This window comes from Lithobates pipiens, unplaced genomic scaffold (assembly GCF_037356315.1).
Source record: "Lithobates pipiens isolate NorthernLeopardFrog02 unplaced genomic scaffold, aLitPip1_a1.2 Scaffold_22, whole genome shotgun sequence".
NCBI classification, from domain to species: Eukaryota; Metazoa; Chordata; class Amphibia; order Anura; family Ranidae; genus Lithobates; species Lithobates pipiens.
This window is the reverse complement of record NW_027507784.1, coordinates 220,613,148-220,636,970: the sequence shown is the minus strand read 5'-3', so window position 1 is coordinate 220,636,970 and position 23,823 is coordinate 220,613,148. Positions and strand designations below refer to the sequence as shown.

The window sequence follows — 23,823 nt, the reverse complement described above, 5'->3', positions numbered from 1 at the left end:
ATCCTAGGAGCTCAAAATTAGTTTATAGCCGAGATTACGCAATTTATGTTGGAGCATAACTGCTTTCAATTTCTGGGAACCATCTACCAGCAAATCAGGGGGACCTCGATGAGAGCCCCTTGGGCCCCATCTTAGGCATGCTTACTAGAGCTGCCACTTCATCCCTTTAAACCCAAACACATTGGAATTACAAAGTTTCTGAGGAAAATTAAATGCAGATAAGGCACCAAGTGAGTTTAGCCAATTAACCACTTTCAGACCGGACCATTTTGCTGGTCAATGACCAGAGGTCTTTTTACAATTTGGCACTGCGCTGCTTTAACTGGTAATTGCGCGGTCATGCAATGTTGTACCCAAACGAAATTTGCGTCCTTTTCTTCCCACAAATCGAGCTTTCTTTTGATGGTATTTGATTGCCTCTGCGATTTTTATTTTTTGCGATATAAACGTAAAAAGACCGCAAATTTTGAAAAAAATATGATATTTTCTAATTTTTGTTATTAGAAAAATCCAATAAACTCAATTTTAGTCATACATTTAGGCCAAAATGTATTCAGCCACATGTCTTTGGTAAAAAAAAGTCAATAATTGTATATTTATTGGTTTGCGCAAAAGTTGTCACATCTACAAACTAAGGTACGTTTTCTGGAATTTACGCAGCTTTTAGTTTACGACTGCCTATCTCATTTCTTGAGGTGCTAAAATGGCAGGGCAGTACAAAACCCCCCCAAATGACCCCATTTTGGAAAGTAGACCCCCTAAGGAAATTGATAAGTGGCATGTTGAGCCCATTGAATATTTTATTTTTTTGCCTCAAGCGATTGTGTAAAAAAAAAAAGTTTTTGTCATTCAAAGTTGTCACTAAATGATATATTGCTCACACATGCTATGGGCATATGTGAAATGACACCCCAAAATAAATTCTGCTGCTTCTCCTGAGTACGGGGATACCACATATGTGGGACTTTTTGGGAGCTTAGCCACGTACGGGGCCCCGAAAGCCAAGAACCGCCTTCAGATTTTTTCTAAGGGCGTAAATATTTGACTTCACTCCTCACTACCCATTACAGTTTTGAAGGCCATAAAATGCCAAGATGGCACAAAACCCCCACAAATGACCCCATTTTAGAAAGTAGACACCCCAAGCTATTTGCTGAGAGGCATGTTGAGTCCATGGAATATTTTATATTTTGCCACAAGTTGCGGGAAAATTACAAACTTTTTTTTTTCTTTTTTTTCACAAAGTTGTCACTAAATGATATATTGCTCACGCATGCCATGGGCATATGTGAAATGAAATTCTGCTGCTTCTCCCGAGTACGGGGATACCACATGTGTGGGACTTTTTGGGAGCCTAGCCGCGTACGGGGCCCCGAAATCCAAGCACCGCCTTCAGGCTTTCTAAGGGCGTTACAGTTTTGAAGGCCATAAAATGCCAAGATGGCACAAACCCCCCCCCCCCCCCCAAATGACCCCATTTTGGAAAGTAGACGCCCCTAAATTTAGGGGTACACTAGTGAGACTAGGTAATAAATGGCGGGTGCCCTGAAACTATAAAAAATAACTAACCAACCAGCGTCACCTGTAACAGTTATTATGGTGATCACTGGTGAAACGGTTAACTAGGGGGCAATCAGGGGGCTTTATGCGGTAGTATATGGGGGTCCCTGGTGCTATAAAAAGCTGCGGCGAACCTAAATACCTACCTGCCTAACTAGCGTCACCTGTGACACTAATACAGGGATCAGAAAAATGATCGCTTATTAGGCTGGGTTCACACTGGAGCGATGCAGGAACGCCACGAATCCGCGGCGGGTTCCCGCATCGCATGCCTCCCGGCGGCAGTTCACACTGCCCTATGCGAACTGCTGGGAGTGTCAGTGAAATGTTAATGACACCCCCAGATCAGTTCGCATATCGCAGTGCGATCTGCAAACTCAGATCGCATGGTGTGAACACCCATGCGATCCGATTCTGCTGCGGACCAAAAAAAGGGTCCCGTGCGAAATTTTTTTCCTAACACCCTAGAGAATAGCATGGCTGTTGCAATACTTTGTCACACCGCATTTACGCAGCAGTCTTATAAGCGCACTTTTTTTGGAAAAAATACACTTTAATTTAAAATGAAGACAACAATTTTGTCAAAAATTGTCAACGATAATTTTACGTCGAATGAATTGATACCCAACATGCCACGCTTCAAAATTGTGCTTGTTGTTGAGTTAGAGGAGTTCTAGAGCTAGAATTATTGCTCTCTACCAATCGCGGCGATACCCCACGTGTGCTTTGAACACCATTTTCATATGCGGGCGCTACTCACGTATGCGTTCGATTCTGCACGCAAGGATTTTTTTTACTCACTGTAAAATCCTTTGTAATTCACCGACCGACACAGATCCTCTCTGTAACTACATGGGTTGTATAGCCTGCCTTTAGGAGAAACTAGGCAAAATTGTTACACAATACACAGAACTTTAATCCTGCCCCGGGGGGGGGGGAGCCCCGTGCTATCAACCCTCCACCTGCTGCTAGCAGCTTCAGTACGTCAACAAGCAGCATAACTTAGAAAAAAGGAGGGGTGGGTGCTGTGTCGGTCGGTGAATTACAGAGAAAAGGAAAAATCCTATTTTCTCTTATATTCACCGACCGACACAGCTCCTCTCTAACTACATGGGACGTCCCCAAGCAGTGCCAAACGAGGGGTGGGAAAAAAAAAAAAAAAACAGCATTCAAAACTTCATCCACCATGGCAAGTGGGAACTAGTGAAACTAAAACCACAAAAAAACAGCAGTGTGTGGAAACTCCACCACAAAACCGAACATCCTCAACAGGAGTGATCCCCCAGACCACAGCATTGCGGAAGTAATGCAACAGTGCATTAATGAAAACGGTACTGTGTTTTTATCGAAAAACCAGGAGAAAACTCAAAAGCAACTACACGGCCACCTGCAAAACTTTGCGGCCAAAACCCACAGCAGCTGATGCACTGACGTCTACCTTGTAAAACTTGGTAAACGTATGGACAGACGACGCCTTACACACCTGAGACACCAGCGCGTCTACCCACGGATCTCTCGTCCTGGACACGAATCTCAGGACCTTCTGATTGAGCTGGGAGGCCAAATAGATCCACATCTAGTGTGCCCCATTTCAGGCACAGCAATGCCCATTCTCCTGAGTCCAACATCTGTCGACTCAGATAGTCCGCCTGCCAATTTTCCACCCCTGGGATGTAAATGGCCGACAGGGTCGGAACGTGTCGCTCTGCCCACCGAAGTATGTGAGCGACCTCCCGAGCAGCGGCGGAGCTTCTTGTTCCCCCTTGGTGATTTATGTATGCTACAGCCGTGGCGTTGTCTGATTATTCTGATCGAATGCCCTTGAAGACTCATCGACCATGTGTGGAGGCACAGCTTGATCGCTCTCAATTTGAGCAGATTGATCAGCAACTTGGATTCCTCCGCCGACCAGAGGCCCTGAGCCGACTGAATCCCCATCACTAAACCCCAGCCTGCCAGACTGGCGTCATAGTGACCACCGTCCATTTCAGAGGAAGGAACGATTTTCCGGCCTGAATCACCGGGGACCTCAAACCACCAGATGAGGGAATCCCCGACTGGCTGGCTCACCTGGATTTTCCGATCCAGGGACAATCGAGATTTTTTCCCCCCATTTTCTCAAGATCTCCTTCCGCAGGACTCTGGTGTGGAACTAGGCATAAGGTATTGCCTCGGAAGAGGCTACCATGAGCCCCAGCACTGGCATGCAAAAGCAGAGTGATGACCACTTGTGGTACATCAGTAGTTTGACCGCAGATCTGAGAGTCAGCAAATTGTCTGAGGGGAGAAAGACCTTCGCTTCCCTGGAATCTAGCAGTAAACCCAGGTACTCCAAACGATGTGTCTGTAAAACCGACTTCCTTAGGTTCAACAGCCATCCAAATTCTTGCAGGGTCTGCATGGTGATCGCCACATCCTCCTCTAATTCTGAGGCAGAAGAAGCTCTCAGGAGGAGATCGTCTAGGTAACCCAAGATCGCAATCCCGCGTTGTCGCAGCATTGCCAATACTGGAGCCAGAACTTTGGTAAAGACTCGGGGGACTGATGCCAGGCCAAAGGGAAGAGCCACAAACTGGTAATGGGCTTCCGACTGCCAAATGCAGAAACCTTTGATGCCGAAGGCATATGGGTATGTGCAGGTAGGCATCCTGAATGTCCAAGGACACCAGGAAGTCCCTTTGATGCAGTGCAGCGACTGAGCAAACTGATTCCATTCTGTACCTCTGCACTTTCAAAGTGATTGAAGGCTTTCTAGTCCAAGATTGGATGTACCCCTTCCTTCTTGGGAACCACAAACAGATTTGAGTAGAACCCCTGGAAGCGTTCCGAGTCCGGAACAGGTACAATCACGCCGATTCAGCAAGTGCCTTACTGTCCCTAGCAGGGCCTCCCGGCGAACAGGGAATATGGGTATGCTGGAGGGGAAGAATCTGTTTGGCAGCCAAGAGAGAAACTATCTTGTAACCTGCGGAAATCAGATCGCAGACCCATTGGTCTGATAACCGGGAGGTCCCCCCCACCCGAGACGCGAAGCAAAGCTTCATGCGGTACCACTTTTGTTCACAGGCTTGTTAGGCTTGTGGTTCCAGGGACGCTTCTGACCGTCAGTGGGCGTCCTGTCGGGCTGGGGTCGTTTTGCCGAAGCACCGGGCGGACGAAAAAGCCGCTTATGAGTGGAAAGAGGGCCTTTGCCTGCAACGTGGCTCCTTAGCCTTCCTGGTCTCTGGGAGTAGTGTACACTTGCCACCCGTGGCATTTTTAATGTTGTCATCCAACGAGACTCCAAAGAGCCGTTCGCCAAGGAAGGGAAGATCCTGTCAGGGCTTTCTTGGATGCCTGGTCAGCGGACCAGCATTTCAGCCAAATAAGGCACCTCAGCACCACGGCTGACAATGAGGCCCTGTATAGCAGAGGGAGAGTATCCAGGGCCGCGTCACAAATGTACTTAAGGCCATGCACTAGTTGATCTGCTAGCTCCACGCAGACAGGGGAGGTATGCTGCTCTCCCAATTCACGGTGCAAACGTTTTGCCCACTCAGTATGTCTGCGACACCAGTGCGGATGCCAGTACAGGTCGCACGGCTGACCCCACAACTGTAAACAAGGAACGAGCCACTGCTTTGGCCTTCCTGTCCGTGAGATCCTTGAATGCAGGAGTCCCCTCAACCGGAATCGTGGTTACATTATTTAAACTAGATACTGGGGGATCCACGACCGGAGGAGCCGACCACTTTGAGAAGGCTTTCCTCAAATGGGTAACGCACCACCAAACTTTTGGGGACTGAAAAGGTCCGTTGCGGGCAACCCCATTCCCTGTAGATGAATTCGTCAAAATAAGTCAAATACGAGAACACCTTAGGTGAACGTGCTGGCTTGTGGGACACAAAAGGGACTGGTACATCAGTAGAGGAATCCGCTGGCTCCCGAATCTTCAGGGAATCACGCACAGCTGTGATAAGTGCTCCAACATTCGCCTCGTCACGCCCGGACAGGGAATCATCCTCACTGTCCGAATGGTCCTGGTCAGCCACGTCTGATAGGTCAGAGCAGGGGTCTCCAGCCGCAGCAGGGCCTGTGTCTGCATCAGAAGATGGGGGGGAGGGGTCTCTTACGTGCACCTTTCCTGCCACGTGCCGCCTCTATCTTATCAACATAGGAGTCAAGGAACGCCGTCAGGGTGTTCATGCGCACCGCACTAACCGCAGGTGACCCGGTTGCTATAGCCTGGATTTCAGGGGGAAGAAACCAGTTTCTGAAGCCATGCTGACTCTATCCCGTCTGCCACCTGCAAGGGGATTTAGGACAGTGAAGGTCCCACCCTCCTGCTGCCACCGCGTGGGGGGGGGGGTACTTAGCGCTAGACTCACCACCCTGGGGCTGTGAATGCCAACACTAGTGCCTGTAGTCCCTAGGAGGTTCCCAGATGCAGAGGAGAAAAAACTGTCAGCAGCAGCTCTAACAGCGGTGCAATGATCTTCAGAACAGCTTCAGCGTTCAGCACAGAGCCATCCAGTGTCCCACACACACAATGGATACAGGAAGTAACAAGAGAAAGCACTTGTCATGCTGTCACAAGAGGACAGCGGTGAAGAAAGCATTCAGGCTTTCACAAAATGGCCGCCAATGTAATCAATAGGAATCCTAAGGAAAATGGCTGCTGAAGCTCCCCAGGGGAATCTATAGCTTTCCCAAATCCAAGATTGCTGCCGGAACGATGCCATGTGATGGAGAGCAAAAATAAAAAATGAACTGCCTGCTGACAGACAACCTCCACAAAAACTGCTTTTTTGGGACCCCCAGACCTGGACTGAACAGCAACCGCACAGAGCCCCCCCAGGTGAGAAAAGGCGACCACACACACACCGCCCGCAGCGCATGCAGACATCCCCCTCAGAGGGGGAAGGGAGGGGTGACAGGGACTTGGGAGAGAAGATAAGAAGGTGAAGTGGTGCCCGAATCGACCCACCCAGGGAATGCCCAGCTGCTCCCCCCCACCGAAGCAGGGAGAGCCATACTTACCAGTCCTAAAGAGCTGGGAGACATTCCCACACAGACCTACACCTGCGCAGTTACAGGGTAGCTGTTGGCCTCTGTATACTGTGATCCAGACATCAGTATCCCGGTCATATGTATACCCCGGAGCATTGAAGCTCACGACCACCTCTGGAACATGAGGTATGTCGTGGCCTGCCGAGCCGTAGCTGCAGCCTGCTCAGGCTTGATGGCTGGACTGGGGAGACTACAAGGATATCATTAACCAGCCTGTCACCCAGCCAATCTCAGGATTTCTCATCTTGCGCAAAAAGCAGCAAACCTGCAGTAAAAATATGGACCGAGAGGCCCACAGGGTTTCCTAGGTCATTCTCTTTGCTAGGCAAAAAAAAATTGAAGCCGCTATCAGCAGGAGGCCCTGCCATTTTAGCACCTCAAGAAATGAGATAGGCAGGCAAATGAAAAGCTGTGTAAATTTCTGAAAATGTAACCTAGTTCGTAGACACTATAACTTTTGCGCAAACCAATATACGCTTATGGACAATTTTATTTTATTTTTATATAAGAAAAAGTATAACTTTTTTTAATTTTCGGTCTTTTTCCGTTTATATAACACAAAATTAATAAAATCACAGAGGCAATCAAATACCATCAAAGGAAAGCTCTATTTGTGGGGGAAAAAAAAAAAAAAAAAAAAAAAAAAAAAAAGGACAAATTTTGTTTCGGTACAGTATTGCAATTACCAGTTAAAGCAGCGCAGTGGCAAATTGTAAAAAGTGCTCCGGTCATTGAGCCGCCAAATCCACAGGGGCTGAAGTAGTTAAATGTAAGGACTTATTCTTGCTGGTAGCTAGAATCTCGACAAACTATTTACAAATGGTCAGAACTATTGCGGTTAAAAAAAATCCTAAGGCCTCTGTTATATATATATATATATATATATATATATGTTTTTATATATTTTTTTTAAAACTCGGACGCCATCTTGTTTAAATATTTTTCTATAGAGGTTAAGTTCATTGTCTTTGAGAATAGAACTTAGGATACTAAGAGAGAAGACATGTAAAACCTTCTTGTGACGGTTTCTTAGTTTCAGTCAGCCAGAAGAGATATGAAGGTGGTCCACGGGCAGTGTTTAGACTAGAGACTAATTTCAAATGAGCTGACAGATGTATTTTTTTATGGAGAAGGGAATGGGGCTCATGCAAACATTTTTACAAAACAAGTTGTACCGAAAATGTATTGCAATTTTCACTGCACGTAAACTATTAGATATAAATACCTACTATTCCAACAGGGCAAGTATGTGTTTACTTAATTGAACAATGTCACATTTTGGTTTGTGCATATATATATTTTTTTTTTTTCTTGATGTATTCACCGATTAGTCTTCATATTATTCATGAGGGGAAATGTATATGAATGTGATGTCTAGAAGTTCTATTAATGAGGATGTTTAAGAATAAGCCATTATATCTCTAGTCAGAAACATGGGGTTAAGTTCTACATTATCTAGGAATTTAAAGATGAGGTAGTGTGGGTATATGCTCTTGAAGTAATAAAGGTATCACTAGGTCTGGAGTGGCTTATTTTTATTCAAAAATTAGTCTTGGTTAAATTACCGAGTTTGTATATGATTAACAAAATTGTCCATATACTGTAGAAAAGGTTTAAACTTGAAAAATTGTTTTGAGAAGGAATCACAAGTGTTAAAGTCAACAACTAGTTTATTATTGTCTATAGAGCCATGGAAAGCGATTTTTTAGGTGTGAGTTTAACAAGACAAAGTTGAAATATGACATGTTGTAACGAGAGCTTGTGGTAAAATGTATTATCTGTATCACCCATATTTGAAATTATATATATTTTTTGTATATAACCAATTATATCTTATATTTTACACTAAATTTTATTTAATAAAAGCATGTTTGAGATGAATATATAAAACATTGTACTCATTTGTCTTCAAACTAGCATGGATAAACAAACTTGAATTGTTTGTATTGTGGAAGATGGAAATCTCCTTAAAAGATAGGTTTTGCATAATGCCATAAATATTGTTTTAATATTTCAGTATAAACATCTGACAAAACAAAGTGAATGTTTCCCCATTTAGAATAATAAGCTGTCAAGGTTAGTAAAACAGTGCCATCAGAACTGATTCAATCATACAGTTTGTAGTGTACATAGATTTGCAAAACAATAGGATAAAGGAATATTCCAGAACTGTTTTAGCTCATGGTTACAATGAAATTGTGTAAATGCATCAATGCAGTGCATGTTATCTCAGCCTGGATTCATTAAATGAGTTTTCCAAAAATGTAATTACAGCATATACAGCATATACAGCCTCATGCTACATAACTAAGCTCCATTTCATGCTGAAGAAACAAAATTATTAATGTATCTTAAAAACGGAAAACTGTCTTTAGACATTTTTACTCCAAAAGCATTTTATTAAAATAAATTTGATAAAAGATTCTTTAAAAAGATAGATTTTTTTTTTTGCAAATCATTGATTTTTAGCCACTCTGCATCAGTGGGATTGATGTATTGGTCCCTGGTATCAAGCGGACATGCATTTTCAATCCCTTGTCTCTGAGGAACGCATTATCAGTCGTTGGTATGGCTGAGTATAATACGTTAAGATTTAAAATACACATCCACTCATAAGCCAACATGGATGGGGAAAGTGGCTGCTTTGAAAAAGCTTTTTACCTAAAGGGATCTATTTTAGAATACCAATAAGTTTACCACAGACTGGCTGAAAAGCAATTTTTGTGGGCAGGTGGGATGACTAAATTATCCTTTCCGATCTTACTCAAACACGGACAGCTGTTCCTTCAGAGCGCATAAAAAAAAAAATTGTGCACATTAAGGAGATATTTACACTACCTATAGGCAAGCCCCATAATAGGTTTACCTATGGGTAAAACTTAAAGATGGAAGTTTACTTTCTCTTTAAGCAAAATATACCTAGATGATGTTTCACTTGTTGAAGTTTTTATGCAGCTTGAAACACTAACATAAGGCCCCGCCAACTACTGAATGGAGTGGCGGAGTGACCTCTTGCTATTCATATTCTCCCAACACTGTTTCGCGCAATCCGTATACTTATAAATGTTAAGCGCTGCATTTAATATTTTGTTGCTTTTTTGATGTACCGTATATACTCGAGTAGAGGCCGACCCGAATATAAGCAGAGGCCCCCAATTTACCCCCAAAAAACTGGGAAACTTGTTGACTTCTGTATAAGCCGAGGGTGAGACATGCCTGTCCATCCCTGTGTGTGTGTCCATCCATGCCTGTGTGTGTGTGTGTGTGTGTGTGTGTCCATCCATGCCTGTGTGTGTGTGTGTGTGTGTGTGTGTCCATCCATGCGTGTGTGTGTGTGTGTGTGTGTGTGTGTGTGTGTGTGTGTGTGTGTCCATCCATGCCTGTGTGTGTGTGTGTGTGTGTGTGTGTGTGTGTGTGTGTGTCCATCCATGCCTGTGTGTGTGTGTGTGTGTGTGTGTGTGTGTGTCCATCCATGCCTGTGTGTGTGTGTGTGTGTGTCCATCCATGCCTGTGTGTGTGTGTGTGTGTGTGTGTGTGTGTGTCCATCCATGCCTGTGTGTGTGTGTGTGTGTGTGTGTGTGTCCATCCATGCCTGTGTGTGTGTGTGTCCATCCATGCCTGTGTGTGTGTGTGTGTGTGTGTGTGTGTGTGTGTGTCCATCCATGCCTGTGTGTGTGTGTGTGTGTGTGTGTGTGTGTGTGTGTGTCCATCCATGCCTGTGTGTGTGTGTGTGTGTGTGTGTGTGTGTGTGTCCATCCATGCCTGTGTGTGTGTGTGTGTGTGTGTGTGTGTGTGTGTCCATCCATGCCTGTGTGTGTGTGTGTGTGTGTGTGTGTGTGTGTGTGTGTGTGTGTGTGTGTGTGTGTGTGTGTGTGTGTGTGTGTGTGTGTGTGTGTGTGTGTCCATCCATGCCTGTGTGTGTGTGTGTGTGTGTGTGTGTGTGTGTGTGTGTGTCCATCCATGCCTGTGTGTGTGTGTGTGTGTGTGTGTGTGTGTGTGTGTCCATCCATGTGTGTGTGTGTGTGTGTGTGTGTGTGTCCGTGCAGCCTTGTGTGTCCCGAGCCTCTGTCCCGTCCCGAGCCTCCGTCCTTCTGCCATGCCAGGATCGCCGCTCTTTGTCGGCGCCTCGGCGGCCATTCCACTGTTCAAAAGGCGCGCCTCCGTCTGTGATAGGCGGAACACTCAATTCCCCAGCAGTCTGTGTTCCACCTATCACGGACATCCTCTCATCCTCGTCCGTAGTATGAGGATGAGCGGATGTCCGTGATAGGCTGACCACTGACTGCTGGGAAATTGAGTGTTCCGCCTATCACAGACGGAGGCGCGGCTTTTGAATAGTAGAATGGCCGCCGTCTGTCTGCTCGACACGCTGATCAGGCAGGCAGACGGCGATGACTCGAGTATAAGCCGAGGGGGGCACTTTCAGCCTCAAAAAAGAGGCTGAAAATCTCGGCTTATACTTGAGTATATACGGTACTGTAAAAATTTGTCATGTCACCAAAAGTACTAATGAGAATTTTCTTATTCATGTTCACCTTTTCGAACGTTCCTTCAAAAATCCACTAGTGTTTGGCGAGCTTTACACAATCTGCAAACATAGAAATGCAGATTTTTCCAGGATATTGGCTGACAACAGGACAAAGCAGTTGTATGTCTTAAATGCACCAAAAGACTTTTCAGCAGAGCAGGGGCAAAGATTTTTCAATAATTAACACGCCCCATCATTTATCCTTATGCGAGTACTTAATCTAGAGATGATTTTCTAAGTAGGCTTTAGATGGTGACAGACTCGCTAAAGAAATTAAATGGCAGGAAAAAAAAAAAAATAGGCAACCTGTATGACTATTTTCAGAGCTTTGACTTTCTGATCGGAGGCCCAAGCATCCTTTAAAGACTGGTTGAGCTCATCAATCCTGCTGATGTAATCTTGCTGAGTCAGATTCAGAAGTTCTTTTTGGGATCCCTGGAAAAGCAAATATAATGGTTAATGTCTGCCCTTGTCAACACAGCTTATACAATTTCAGAAACTCTGCAAAACTGCAATTACACATCTACTAAAACATACATGTGAAATAATTAACAGCTTGCTTCAGAATTACTTTTGTTGCTCAAGTTAAAGAAAATAGGATTTTTGTACTCACCGTAAAATCTTTTTCTCTGTAATTCACCAACCGACACAGCTCCACTCTAACTAAATGGGTTTGTTAGCCTGCCATTAGAACTAGGCAAAAATTGTAACAATACACAGAACTTTAGTCCCGCCCTGGGGGGCGGACCCTGTGCCAACAACCCTCCCTGCTCCCAGGCAGAACCCAGGCAGAGGGGTGGGTGCTGTGTCGGTCAGTGAATTACAGAGAGAAGGAAAAAAAAAAAAAAAAAAGAAGTGTACAAGAATCCTATTTTCTCTTATATTCACCGACCAACACAGCTCCTCTAACTAAATGGGACGTCCCCGAGCAGTGCCAAACGAGGCAAGTGGGAACTAGTGAAACTAAAGCTACAAAAAACAGCAGTGTATGGAAAAACACCGCCATATAACAGGGTATTCTCAACCGGAGAGATCCAACACTGCAAACTTTTTGCAGAAGTAATGCAACAGTGCATTAGTAAACAGTACTGCGTTTTAATAGAAAAAACAGGAAAAGAAATCTCAATTGCAACTACACGGCCGTCTGCAAAAGTTTGCGGCCAAAACAGGCATCAGCCGGTTCACTGACATCTACCTTGTAGAATTTGGTAAACTTATGGGCAGACGACCAGGTGGCCGCCTTACACACCTGAGCAACAGACGCTTGGTGTCGGAAGGCCGAAGACGTTCCGATAGCTCTTGTAGAGTGGGCCATGACTGGAAAGGGGGTCACCTGCCCTTTCAAGGCGTAGGCTTGAACTACAATCTGTCTGATCCACCTTGAAATGGTGGCCAACGAGTCCGCCATACCCTTCTTTGGACCAGCCACCGAAACAAACGGTGAGTCTGACTTCCGAAAGGGAGCCGTGGCAGACAAGTACACCTTCAGAGCCCTAACCACATGCAGAGCGTGAAGGGCCACCTCTTTGGGGTGCTTCGGCTTAGGACACAACGATGGTAATACAATGTCCTCATGGATATGAAAAGCCGAAACCACCTTTGGTAGAAAGGACGGTTGCGGACACAACACCACCTTATCCCTGTGGATGACCAGATAAGGTGACATGCATGACAAGGCCGCCAATTCCGAAACCCTCCTGGCCGATGTGATGGCCACTAGAAAGACCACCTTCTGTGAAAGGGTAAACAGGGGAATCTCCCTTGTTTTCAAACGGTGGCTTTTAAAGCACAAACACCAGGTTCAAATCCCATGGGGGTAATGGTGGACGCACCGGAGGGACTACATGGGACTAATGAGTGAGACGCCATGGGTCGTTGAAAAAAAAAAAAAAAAAAAAAGGACAGCCAAGGCTGAAATTTGCCCCTTAATGGTGCTCAATGTCAACTTCTGGTCTACTCCGTGCTAAAGAAACAGCTGGATCCTGGATATAGAAAAGTAGCGCGGATGCCACCCTTTCTCCTCACACATGGAGATGTAGGCCTTCCAGGTACGATGGTATATCTTCCGTGAAGATGATTTCCGCTCTCTCAACATAGTAGGAATCACCGAGTCAGATAGACCCCGGTTCCTCAGCACCTGGCTCAATAGCCATGAAGTTAAAGCCAGCGATGGTAAAGCAGGGTGAAAGATTGGACCTTGAGATAGGAGGTCCTCTCGCAGCGGCAGTCGCCAGGGAGTGTCTGCCACCAGATGCACCAGGTCTGCGTACTAGGACCGCTGAGGGCAATCTGGGGCAACCAGGATTACTGGAATACCCTCGGCTTCCACTCTGCAAAGCAGACGTGGCAACAGTTTTAGTGGAGGAAAGGTGTAGGTCAGCTGGTACTGACCCCACGGAGCCACCAGCGCGTCTGACACGTCTGCCCACGGATCTCTTGTCCTGGACACGAATCTCGGCACCTTCCAATTGAGACGAGAGGCCAATAGATCCACATCTGGTGTGCCCCATTTCAGGCACAACAGCCTGAATATCTCCGGATGCAACGCCCATTCTCCTGGATCCAGCATCTGACGACTCATAGTCCGCCTGCCAATTTTCCACCCCTGGGATGTAAATGGCTGACAGAGCCGGAACGTGTCGCTTTGCTCACCCAAGTATGTGAGCGACCTCCTTGTTCCCCCTTGGTGATTTAACCTGGATTTGTCCGTCGACCAGAGGCCCTGAGCCGGCGTAATTCCCATCACTCCACCCCAGCTTGAGAGACTGGCGTCCATAGTGATCACCGTCCATTTCAGAGGAAGGAAAGATTTCCCGGACTGAATCACCGGGGACCTCAACCACCAGATCAGGGAATCCCTGGCTGGCTGGCTCACCTGGACCCATCGATCCAGGGACAATGGAGATTTGTCCCATTTCATCCAAATCTTCTGTGGGACTCTGGTGTGGAACTGGGCATAAGGTACTGCCTCGAAGGAGGCTACCATGAGTCCCAGTACTCGCATGCAAAAGTGGAGCGATGACCACTTGCGGTTCATCAGTAGTTTGACCACAGATCTGAGAGTCTGCAATTTGTCCGAGGGGAGAAAGACCCTCGCTTCCCTGGAGTCCAATAGTAAACCCAGGTACTCCAGACGCTGGGTCAGCACAGCCACGACTTCTTTAGGTTTAAAAGCCACGCAAATTCTCGCAGAGTCGGCATGGTGATTGCAACATCCTCCTCTAATTCTGAGGCGGAAGATGCTCTCAGGAGGAGATCGCGATCCCACGCTGTCGCAGCAACATCAATACTGGAGCCGGTACTTTGGTAAAGACTCAGGGGGCTGATGCCAGGCCAAAGGGAAGAGCCACAAACTGGTAATGGGCTTCCCCGACTGCCAAACGCAGATTTTTTTGATGCCGAAGGCATATGGGTATGTGCAGGTACACATCCTGGATGTCCAAAGAAGCCAGGGAGTGCAGCGACTACTGAGCAAACAGATTCCATTCTGAACCTCTGCACTTTTACAAAGTGATTGAGGGCTTTTAAGTTCAAGATTGGACGTAACCCTTCTTTCTTGGGAACCACAAACAAATTTGAGTAGAACCACTGGAAGCGTTCCGATTAAGTAACTGGTACAATCACCCCCCGATTCAGCAAGTTCCTTACTGCCCCTAGCAGGGCCTCCCGGCGAACCGGGGACGCAGGTATGCTGGATGGGAAGAATCTGTTTGGTGGCCAAGAGAGAAACTCTTGTAGCCTGTGGAAATCAGGTCACAGACCCATTGGTCAGATAACCAGGAGGTAAAACGGGCTGCAAACTCCCGAAGGCGACCCCCCACCCGATGCGCGGGTGGGGGCAAACCTTCATACAGTAGCACTTTTGTCCACAGGCTTGCGGTTCCAGGGAGGCTTTTGACTGTCCGTGGACGTCCTGTCAGGCTGGGAATGTTTTGTCGAAGCACCGGGCGGATGAAAAAGCCGCTTGTGAGTGGAAAAAGAGCCCTTGCCTGCGGCGTGGCTCCTTAGCCTTCCTGGCCTGTGGGAGTAGTGTACTCTTACCCCCCCATGGCATTTTTAATAATGTCATCTAACAAAGCTCCAAAGAGCCGGTCGCCAAGGAAGGGAAGATCAGTCAGGGCTTTCTTGGATGCCTAGTCAGCAGACCAGCATTTAAGCCAAATCAGGCACCTTTGCACAACAGCTTACACTGAAGCCCTGGATAACAGGGGAAGAGTATCCAGGGCCGCGTCACAAACGTACTTGAGGCCTTGCACTAGTTGGTTTGCTAGTTCCACGCAGACAGGGGAGGCGTTTTGCTCTCCCAATTCGTGGTGCAAACGTTTTGCCCACTCAGTCGGTGTCTGACACCAGTGCAGATGCCAGTACTGGTCGCACAGCTGACCCCACAACCATAAACAAGGAATGAGCCACCGACTCTGCCTTCCTATTCGTGGGATCCTTGAATGCAGGAGTCCACTCAACCGGGATCGTGGTTACTTTTTTTTAACCTAGATACTGGGGGGGTCCACGACCATAGGAGCCAACCATTTCTTGAGAAGGCTTTCCTCAAAAGAGTAACGCACCGCCATATTTGTGGGGACCGAAAAGGTCCTTTGTGGCCAACCCCATTCCCTGTAGATGAACTTGTCCAAATAAGTCAAATACGGGAACACCTTATGTGACCCAAAAGGGACAGATACATCAGCAAAGGGATCCGCTGGCTCCTGGATCTTCATGGTATCACGTACAGCTGTGATTAGTGCTCCAACAAGCACTTTGTCACGCCCAGAACCAGACAGGGAATCTTCCTCACTCTCCGAATGGTCCTGGTCAGCCTCATCTGATAGGCCAGAGCAGGGGTCACCAGCGGCAGCAGGGCCAGAGTCTGCATCAGAGCCTTTTACGCGCACCTTTCCTTCCACGCACCACCTCTATTTTAGCAACAAAGGAGTTAAGGACCACCGTCAGGGTGTCCATAGGCACAGAGCTAGCCGCAGGTGACCCGCTTGCAATAGCCTGGATTTCCAGGGGAATTAACTAGTTTCTGAAGCCATGCGGACCCTACCCTGTCTGCCACCTACAAGGGGACTTAGGACAGTGAAGGTCCCACCCTCCTGCTGCCGCCTGGGGGTGGGGGGGTCCTAGCGCCAGACTCACCCCCCTGGGGCATTCTGTGATTGTCACTAGCCGTGCCTGTAGTCCCCAGGTGGTTACCCAAGTGCAGAGTGAGGAAACTGTGCCGGCAGCAGCTGTAGAAAACAGCCGTGAAAATCTGCAGAGCCTGCACCAGCATTCAGGGAATCGCCATCCAGCGTCCTGTATACACAGTGGACACACTTGCTGTCACAAGAGAACTGCGGTAAAAAGCGTTGGGCTTCAAAAAAATGGCCACCAATGCAAATAGGAAAATTCTATAGAAAATGGCTGCTGAGGCTCACAAGGGGAACCCGTTTTGCCCACAGTCAAAATGGCTGCCGGACATCGCCATGAGGTGACAGGAAAAATTTTTTTTAGAACAGCGCTGCCTGCATTCAGCAAGAACACCTACACAGACACCTTTTGGGACCCCTCAGACCGGGACCAGGACCAACACTTGCCGCACGGAGCCCCTACAGGTGAGAGACCCAGCGAACCCCAAACACCCCGCCCACAGCATATTCAGCCGGAGGGGGGGGGAGGAGGGGAGATAGGGACGTGGGAGATAAGAGGAGGTGGTGAGGTGGCCCCCGAATCAACCTCCCATGGAATGCCCAGCTGCTCACCCCACCGAAGCAGGGAGAGCCGTACTTACCAGTCCTGAAGAGCTGGGAGACATTCCATCACAGACCTACACCTGCGCAGTTACAGGGTAGCTGTTGGCCCGTTATACTGTGATCCAGACATCAGTAGCCAGGTCATATGTATAACCCGGAGCATTGAAGCTCACCGATCTCCTCTGGGGCCTGCACACGCTCTATGGCCGGACTGGGGAGACTACAAGGATATCATTAACCAGCCTGTCACCAAGTCGGCAGTTGATGAAAGATCCTGGGATCTTCTATCTTGCGCAAAAACATCAAAACCTGCATCAAAAAAAATGGACCAAAGGGCCCGCAGAGTTCCTAGGTCATTCCCCTTCACTAGGCAAAATAAAACAGTTCTGCCTGGGCAGCAGGGAGGGTTGTTAGCACAGGGTCCACCCCCCTGGGGCGGGACTAAAGTTTTGTGCATTGTGTTACAATTTTTGCCTAGTTCTCCTAATGGCAGGCTAACAAACCCATTTAGTTAGAGAGGAGCGGTGTCGGTGGCACTGGCTATAACCCATCAGCCTGCTTCCTGCAGCTCAGTATGTCAACAAGTAGAACGTAAAATAGGAGGGGCAGGTGCTGTGTCAGTCAATGAACTTCAGAGAAAAGGATTTTACGGCGAGTACAAAAATCCTATTCTCTTTCATTCATTGACAAATACAGCTCCATTAGATCTTGACCGTAGGGACGTCCCCAAGCAGTGTCAGAACGAGGGGTGGAAACCGCAAACATAACTTCACCCACAACCAGAGGCGCTCAACGGATTAGTCACCATCTGAACCAACCGCATCAGAACTTGCGGCCAACATATGCATCAAAATGCATTGACAACCAAAATGTAACTTTCTACAACAAGAAGAGTGTAAATTGCAACGATTACATGGCCACCTGCAAAATTTGCAGCCAAAGCAAGCATCTGAAGATGTGCTTACATCAACTTTGTAAAAGTGTGAACGGACGACCAAGTCACCACCTTACACACCTGGGGAGACAGATGCTTGATGTCGGAAGGCCCAAGAGATCCCAATTGCCCTGGTGGACTGGGCCGTGACAGGAAAGGTGGGCATCTGTCCCTTCAAGGCGTAAGCCTGGACCACGATCTCTCTGATCCACCGTGAAATGGTTGTCGACGAGACCGCCAGCCCTTTTTTTGGGCCAGCTACCGAAACAGAGAATTTGACTTCCAGAAGGGAGCCATGGCAGACATATACCCTTAGGGCCCGCACCACGTCCAGGGAATGGAGGGCCACCTCCTTAGGGTGTGTCGGCTTAGGACACAGAGATGGTAACAATGTATTCATGGAGATGGAAGGCCGAAACCACCTTTGGAAGATACAAGGGTTGCGGACGCAACACCACCTTATCCTTGTGGAAAACCAGATAGGGCGACTTGCAAGACAAGGCTGCCAACTCAAAAACCCTCCTGGTAGATGTAATAGCCACTAGAAAGACCACTTTCTGAGAAAGTCAACAAAGGAATTTCCCTGATGTTCACAAACGGCAGTTCCTGAAGTGCCGATAGCAGCAGGTTCAGATCCCACGGAGGTAGGGGGGGTCGCACTGGAGGGACTACATGCCGAACCCCTTGCACAAAGGTGCTTACCAATGAGTGACACCAGGAGTCCTTAGAAAGACAGCCAAGGCTAATCTGTCCCTTGATGGTGCTTAACCTCCCTGGTGGTATGATCATTTCAGATTTTAGGTGCTGAAAGCGGTACCATTTTGCATGGAAATTTGGCGTTTTATATTGTAGGCCTGTAATTCTTAGAAATAATTCACTTAAATCCATCCAAAACTGCATGTACTGGACAAACCACTAGGGACAAAGGGGATGTGTAATTATTTGATACAGTACTGTAATATGTAAGATTACAGTAAACTACTTTTTACTTTGAATTTGGTGCAGCACTCCACCCCCATGCGTCACAACGCTCGCAGGGAATGGAGCTCGGCACTGTCACAGATAGAGCGAGACACGGCGGCTCGCTGATCACAGCGGGGAGACCTCACTGGATCCAGGGGACAAGGTTAAAAACCCCCTCCATGGATCCAGCGATGCGATCCCGAGTCTGGCTCGGGAATAGCACTTATGGTAATTGAATCTCACCCCGAACCAGACTCGGGAATACTGCCAGGGAGGCTACAGTCAGTTTCTGGTCCACGCCTCGCTGTAACAGCAGGATCCTGGAAATTGAATAGGTGCGGACGCCACCCCATCACCTCACAGAGATATAAGCCTTCAACGTATGTTATTTTCTCAGCATAGTGGAGATTACCGAGTCTGACGGACCTCAGTTCCTTAGCACCTGGCTTTCAACAGCCATGCCGTTAAAACCAGCGACGGTAAAGCAGGGTGGAGTATCGGACCTTGTGATGGGTCTTCACACATCGGCAACTGTCAGGGAGCATCCGCCACTAGGCGTACTAGGTCAATGTACCAGGGACGCCGGGGCCAATCTGGAGCGATCAGTATCACTGGAACCCCTTGGCCTCCACTCTGCAAAGCAGACGGGGCAACAGTTTTAGCGGAGGAAAGGCGTAAAATCAGCTGGTACTGCTCCCATGGAGCCAACGCGTCTGATGTGTCTGCCCAAGGATCACTTGTCCTGGACACGAACCTCTGCACCTTTTGATTGAGCCGAGAGGCCAGAAGATCCACATCTGGTGTGCCCCATGTGAGTGACCTCTCGTGCTGCATCAGAGTTCCTTGTTCCTCCTTGATGGTTGACATATGCCCCCGCCGTGGCGTTGTCTGATTGGATCCTGATCGGACACCCTCATAGCCTCTCTAACCATGTGGATAGACATGGCCTGATCGCTCGAAGCTCGAGCACATTGATCGGTAACTGAAATTCCCCCGTGACCAGAGGCCCTGGGCTGACTGTACTCCCAGCACCCCACCCCAGTCAGGCTGGTGTCCATTGTGATTACCGTCCAAAGAAGCAGGAACGATTTCCCGGACCGAAGGGCCAGAGACCTCAGCCACCAGAGAAGAGAGTACCTGACTAACTGGCTCACTCGAATCTGCCGGTCCAGGGATAACGAAGATTTGTCCCATTTGGACAATATCCCTCTCTGCAAGACTCGTGTGAAATTGGCCATACGGCACTGCCTCAAAGGAGGCTACCATGAGGACCAAAGTTTGCATGCAGAAACGCAGCGATAACCACCTGCGGTTCATCAACAGCTTCACTGCAGCTCCGACAGTCTGCAGTTTGTCTGAAGGGAGAAACATGCTCACTTCCACGGAGTCCAGCAGTAAGCCTAGGTACTGCAGGCACTGAGTCAGCACTAGCAATGACTTGAGGTTCAACACCCAAACGCCTGTAGAGTTTGCATGGTGATCGCCACATCCTCCCTTATTTCTGAGGTGGAAGCTGCTCTCAGAAGGAGATTGTCAAGGTAACCCACAATTGTGATCCCATGTTGTCGCAACACCAAAATTGGAGCCAATAACTTGGTAAAGACTAGGGGGGGCTGATGCCAGACCAAAAGGAAGAGCCACAAACTGGTAGTGGGCTTCCAACTGCAAACCGCAGTAATTTTTGATGCCTGAGGCATGTGGGTTTATGCACGTACACGTCCTGGATGTCCAAAGACGCCAGGTATTCCCCCTGATGTAATGCAGCGAATACGTTGTGAACTGATTCCATTCTGAACTTTGGTACTTTCACAAAGTAATTGAGGGCTTTTAGGTCAAAGATTAGACGTACCCCTCCCTTTTTGGGGACTACAGATTGGAGTAGAAACCTTGAAAATGTTCCAGTTTTGGAACAGGCACAATCACCCCGCGTCTGAGCAGGTCCTTTACTGCCCCAAACAGATTCCTGGCGAGCCGGGAGTAAGGGTATGCTGGAGGAAAAAAAAAAAAAATCTGTTTGGTGGCCAAGAGAGGAACTCTATCTTGTAGCCCAATGAAGTCAGTTCGCAGAACCATTGGTAGGGCAGCCAAGAGGCCCACCGAGCTGCAAACTCCCAAAAGAGACCCGCCCCACCACTGTGCCGAGCAGGGGCAAACCTTCATGCTGTAGTACTTTTGCTCGCAGGCTTGCAAGACCAGGGACGCTTCTGTCGCTCAGCAGTAGCCCTGTCAGACTGGGAGTGCTTACCTGAAGCCTCTTTCCAAAAAGGCCTCTTGAGTGGAAAAGGAGGGCCCTTGCCTGGGGTGTGGCTCCTTACCCTTCTTGGACTGTGGGAGCAACATGCTATTCCCACCTATGACATTCCAAGGAAGGGCAAATCTGTCAAAGCTTTTTTTTAGATGCCTGGTCTGCAGACCAGCATTTCAGCCAGATAAAGTGCCGTAGCACCACTGCTGATACTGATGCTCTGGAGAGCAGGGGAAGTGTATCCAGGGGCGCATCACAGACATACTTAAGGCTGTGCACAAACTGGTCTGCTAGTTCTACGCAGACTGGAGGAGACTGTTGCTTCTCCAATTCACAGCGCAATAGTTTTGCACACTCAGTAAGGGTATGCGACACGAATACCGTGGCCAGTACTGACACCACTACCGTAAACATGGACCAGGGACATTGCCTTGGCCCTCCTGTCGGTATGGTCCTAAAATGCAGGAGCCCTTTCTACCAGAATCATTACTTTATTTAACCTGGATACTGGGAGGTCAACGACCGGGGAAGCCAACCATTTATTAAGCAGGCTCTCTTCAAAGGTGTAACGGTGTAACAAAATATGTCCGATACGGAAACACCTTAGAAGTACGGGCCGGTTTACGGGACCCAAAAGGGACCTACACCTCAGCAGAGGATCCTGCTGCATCCTGTATTTTCAGTGTATCCTGCACAGTGGGGATAGGCGATAAGTGCTCCAACTAGCTCTTTCTCCTGCACGGACCCGGACACAGAAGATGCTGACCAGGACAGTTAGGATGATTCCGACACATCAGAACAGGGGCTGCCAGTCACTGCAGGGCCCGAGTCTGAATGAGAGCTATCCGCAAAGGACATAGTGGGGGTAGGGGCCATTTTTTTACCCCCCCTTCTCCCGCACGCTGCCTCCACCCTGGCAACAAACGTTTCAAGGACCGCCGACAAAGCGTCCAAAGGCACTGCACTATTTGAAGGTCAGCCGATTGCAATTGCAGGGAGATCTGGGGAAGAAACGCCAGCTTTTGACACCATGCTGACCCACCCTGTCTGCCACCCTTGGTGCTCAATCCCACCCGCCTAGCCGCTAACAGACTGAGGGGGCCCACCGCAGGACTCGCCACCCTGACCGAGGGCTGCACCCTGCTGTCGCTGATCGCTGTGTCAGCTCACAAGTGTCCAGGAAAAAAAAATTGCTGTTCTGAGCAACAGGAACCAGCGCTGGAGAGAAAAACCGCACTGAGGCTACAAGAAAATGGCCGCCAGTCATTCCTATATAGTAAAGAACACCAGGTAAATGGCCGCCGGACTCCGAGAAAATGGCCAATGACCATGCTGTACACAGAGAACAACAGAACATGGCGGCGTTCAGCGATATGGTGGTAACGCATGCAGAGTCCACAGACACCAGCAGAGACACAGATAAAAGCACATGGACACAGACAGCCAGCGCAGCCCCCAGAAAAGGGTCAGAGCCCCCCCCCCCCGGAGGAGCCCCGGCCCAAGTACATACAACGCACCACAGCCCAGCCATGCAGTATCCCCTGCGGGGGGTGCGGGATACAGGGACAGGGAGAGAGGAAAGGGAGAAGAGGGACCCCCTGATCAACCTCCCAGGGAATGCCGTACTTGTCATCTGGACGAGCTGGAGGCATCCCATCACAGAGCCACACCCCAGCAGTACAGGGTGGCTGCTGGCAACGGCACACTGACAAAGATATCTGTAGTCGGGTCATGTGTGGCCACCAGAGCATGTAGCTTACCAGCCGTCCCTGGAGCCTGAGGGGCATGTTGTGGCCAACCCAGCACATAGCTAGGGCCTGCACACACTCGATGGCCAGGCTGGGGAGACTACAAGGATCTATATTATCCAGCCTGTCACCCAGCTGGCTGTTGATAGAAGATCACAGGATCAATATCTTTCGCAAAAGGCAAAATCCAGAAAAATCCCCAGGACCGATGGTCCCGGCAGGGAGCCTAGGTCCTTCACTAGGCAGATAAAAACTGAGCTGCAGGAAGCAGGCCGAGGAGTTATAGCCAGAGGGATCACCCCCTGGGCAGAACTAGAGGTCAACCGATATATCGGCCGATATTTGCAGTTTTTTTAATTAATTGGCATCGGCCGATTGTGCTGATAAAAAGGCAGATTTAGAACAGCGCGCGACTTGGAAAGACTTCTGTAATAGAAGTCAGTGTAAGTTACCCGAGTCGTCATAGAAACGACTTTCCTCCTCTCTGGGCAGTCTGCCAAGAAAACAAAAAGATACGTTTACACTTGAATGAATGAAATCATCTCAATGTGTCGAAGTTCTCAGTTTAAACATTTAAAGACTAAATCTTTTCTGACACTTGTTGCTTACAAGTAAAAATCCTGTATTTTCTGCCAGAAAATCACGTAGACCCCACAAAAATTATATATAATTTTTTTTTTAGCAGAGATCCTAGGGAATAAAATAGCGGTTGTTGCAATATTTTATGTCACACGGCATTTGCACAGAGGTCTTTCAAATGCATTTTTTATGGGAAAAAAAAAATACACTATTAACCACTTGATCACTGGGCACTTAAACACCCTTAATAACCAGACCAATTTTCAGCTTTCGGTGCTCTCACATTTTGAATGACAATTAGTCATGCAACACTGGACCTATATGAAATTTTTGTCCTTTTTTTCCACACAAATGGAGCTTTCTTTTGGTGGTATTTAATCACCGCTGGGTTTTTTATTTTTTGTGCTATAAAAGAAAAAATACAGAAAATTCTGTAAAAAAAATAAATTTTTGTTTCTGTTATAAAATATAGCAGATTAGTA

The 23,823-nt window shown here is 47.9% G+C and overlaps 1 protein-coding gene across 7 annotated transcripts in view; it reads right to left on the bottom strand.

Moving 5' to 3' along the window:
- The window catches only part of VPS35L (VPS35 endosomal protein sorting factor like), a 1,440,208-nt gene that overhangs the window by 1,176,159 nt on the left and 240,226 nt on the right, over positions 1 to 23,823 (bottom strand). For all 7 annotated transcript variants that reach the window (XM_077448861.1, XM_077448865.1, XM_077448864.1 and 4 more), the window contains one exon: positions 11,444 to 11,572. In XM_077448861.1, the coding sequence (XP_077304987.1) occupies positions 11,444 to 11,572 (129 nt within the window). The remainder of the gene's footprint in view (positions 1 to 11,443; positions 11,573 to 23,823) is intronic.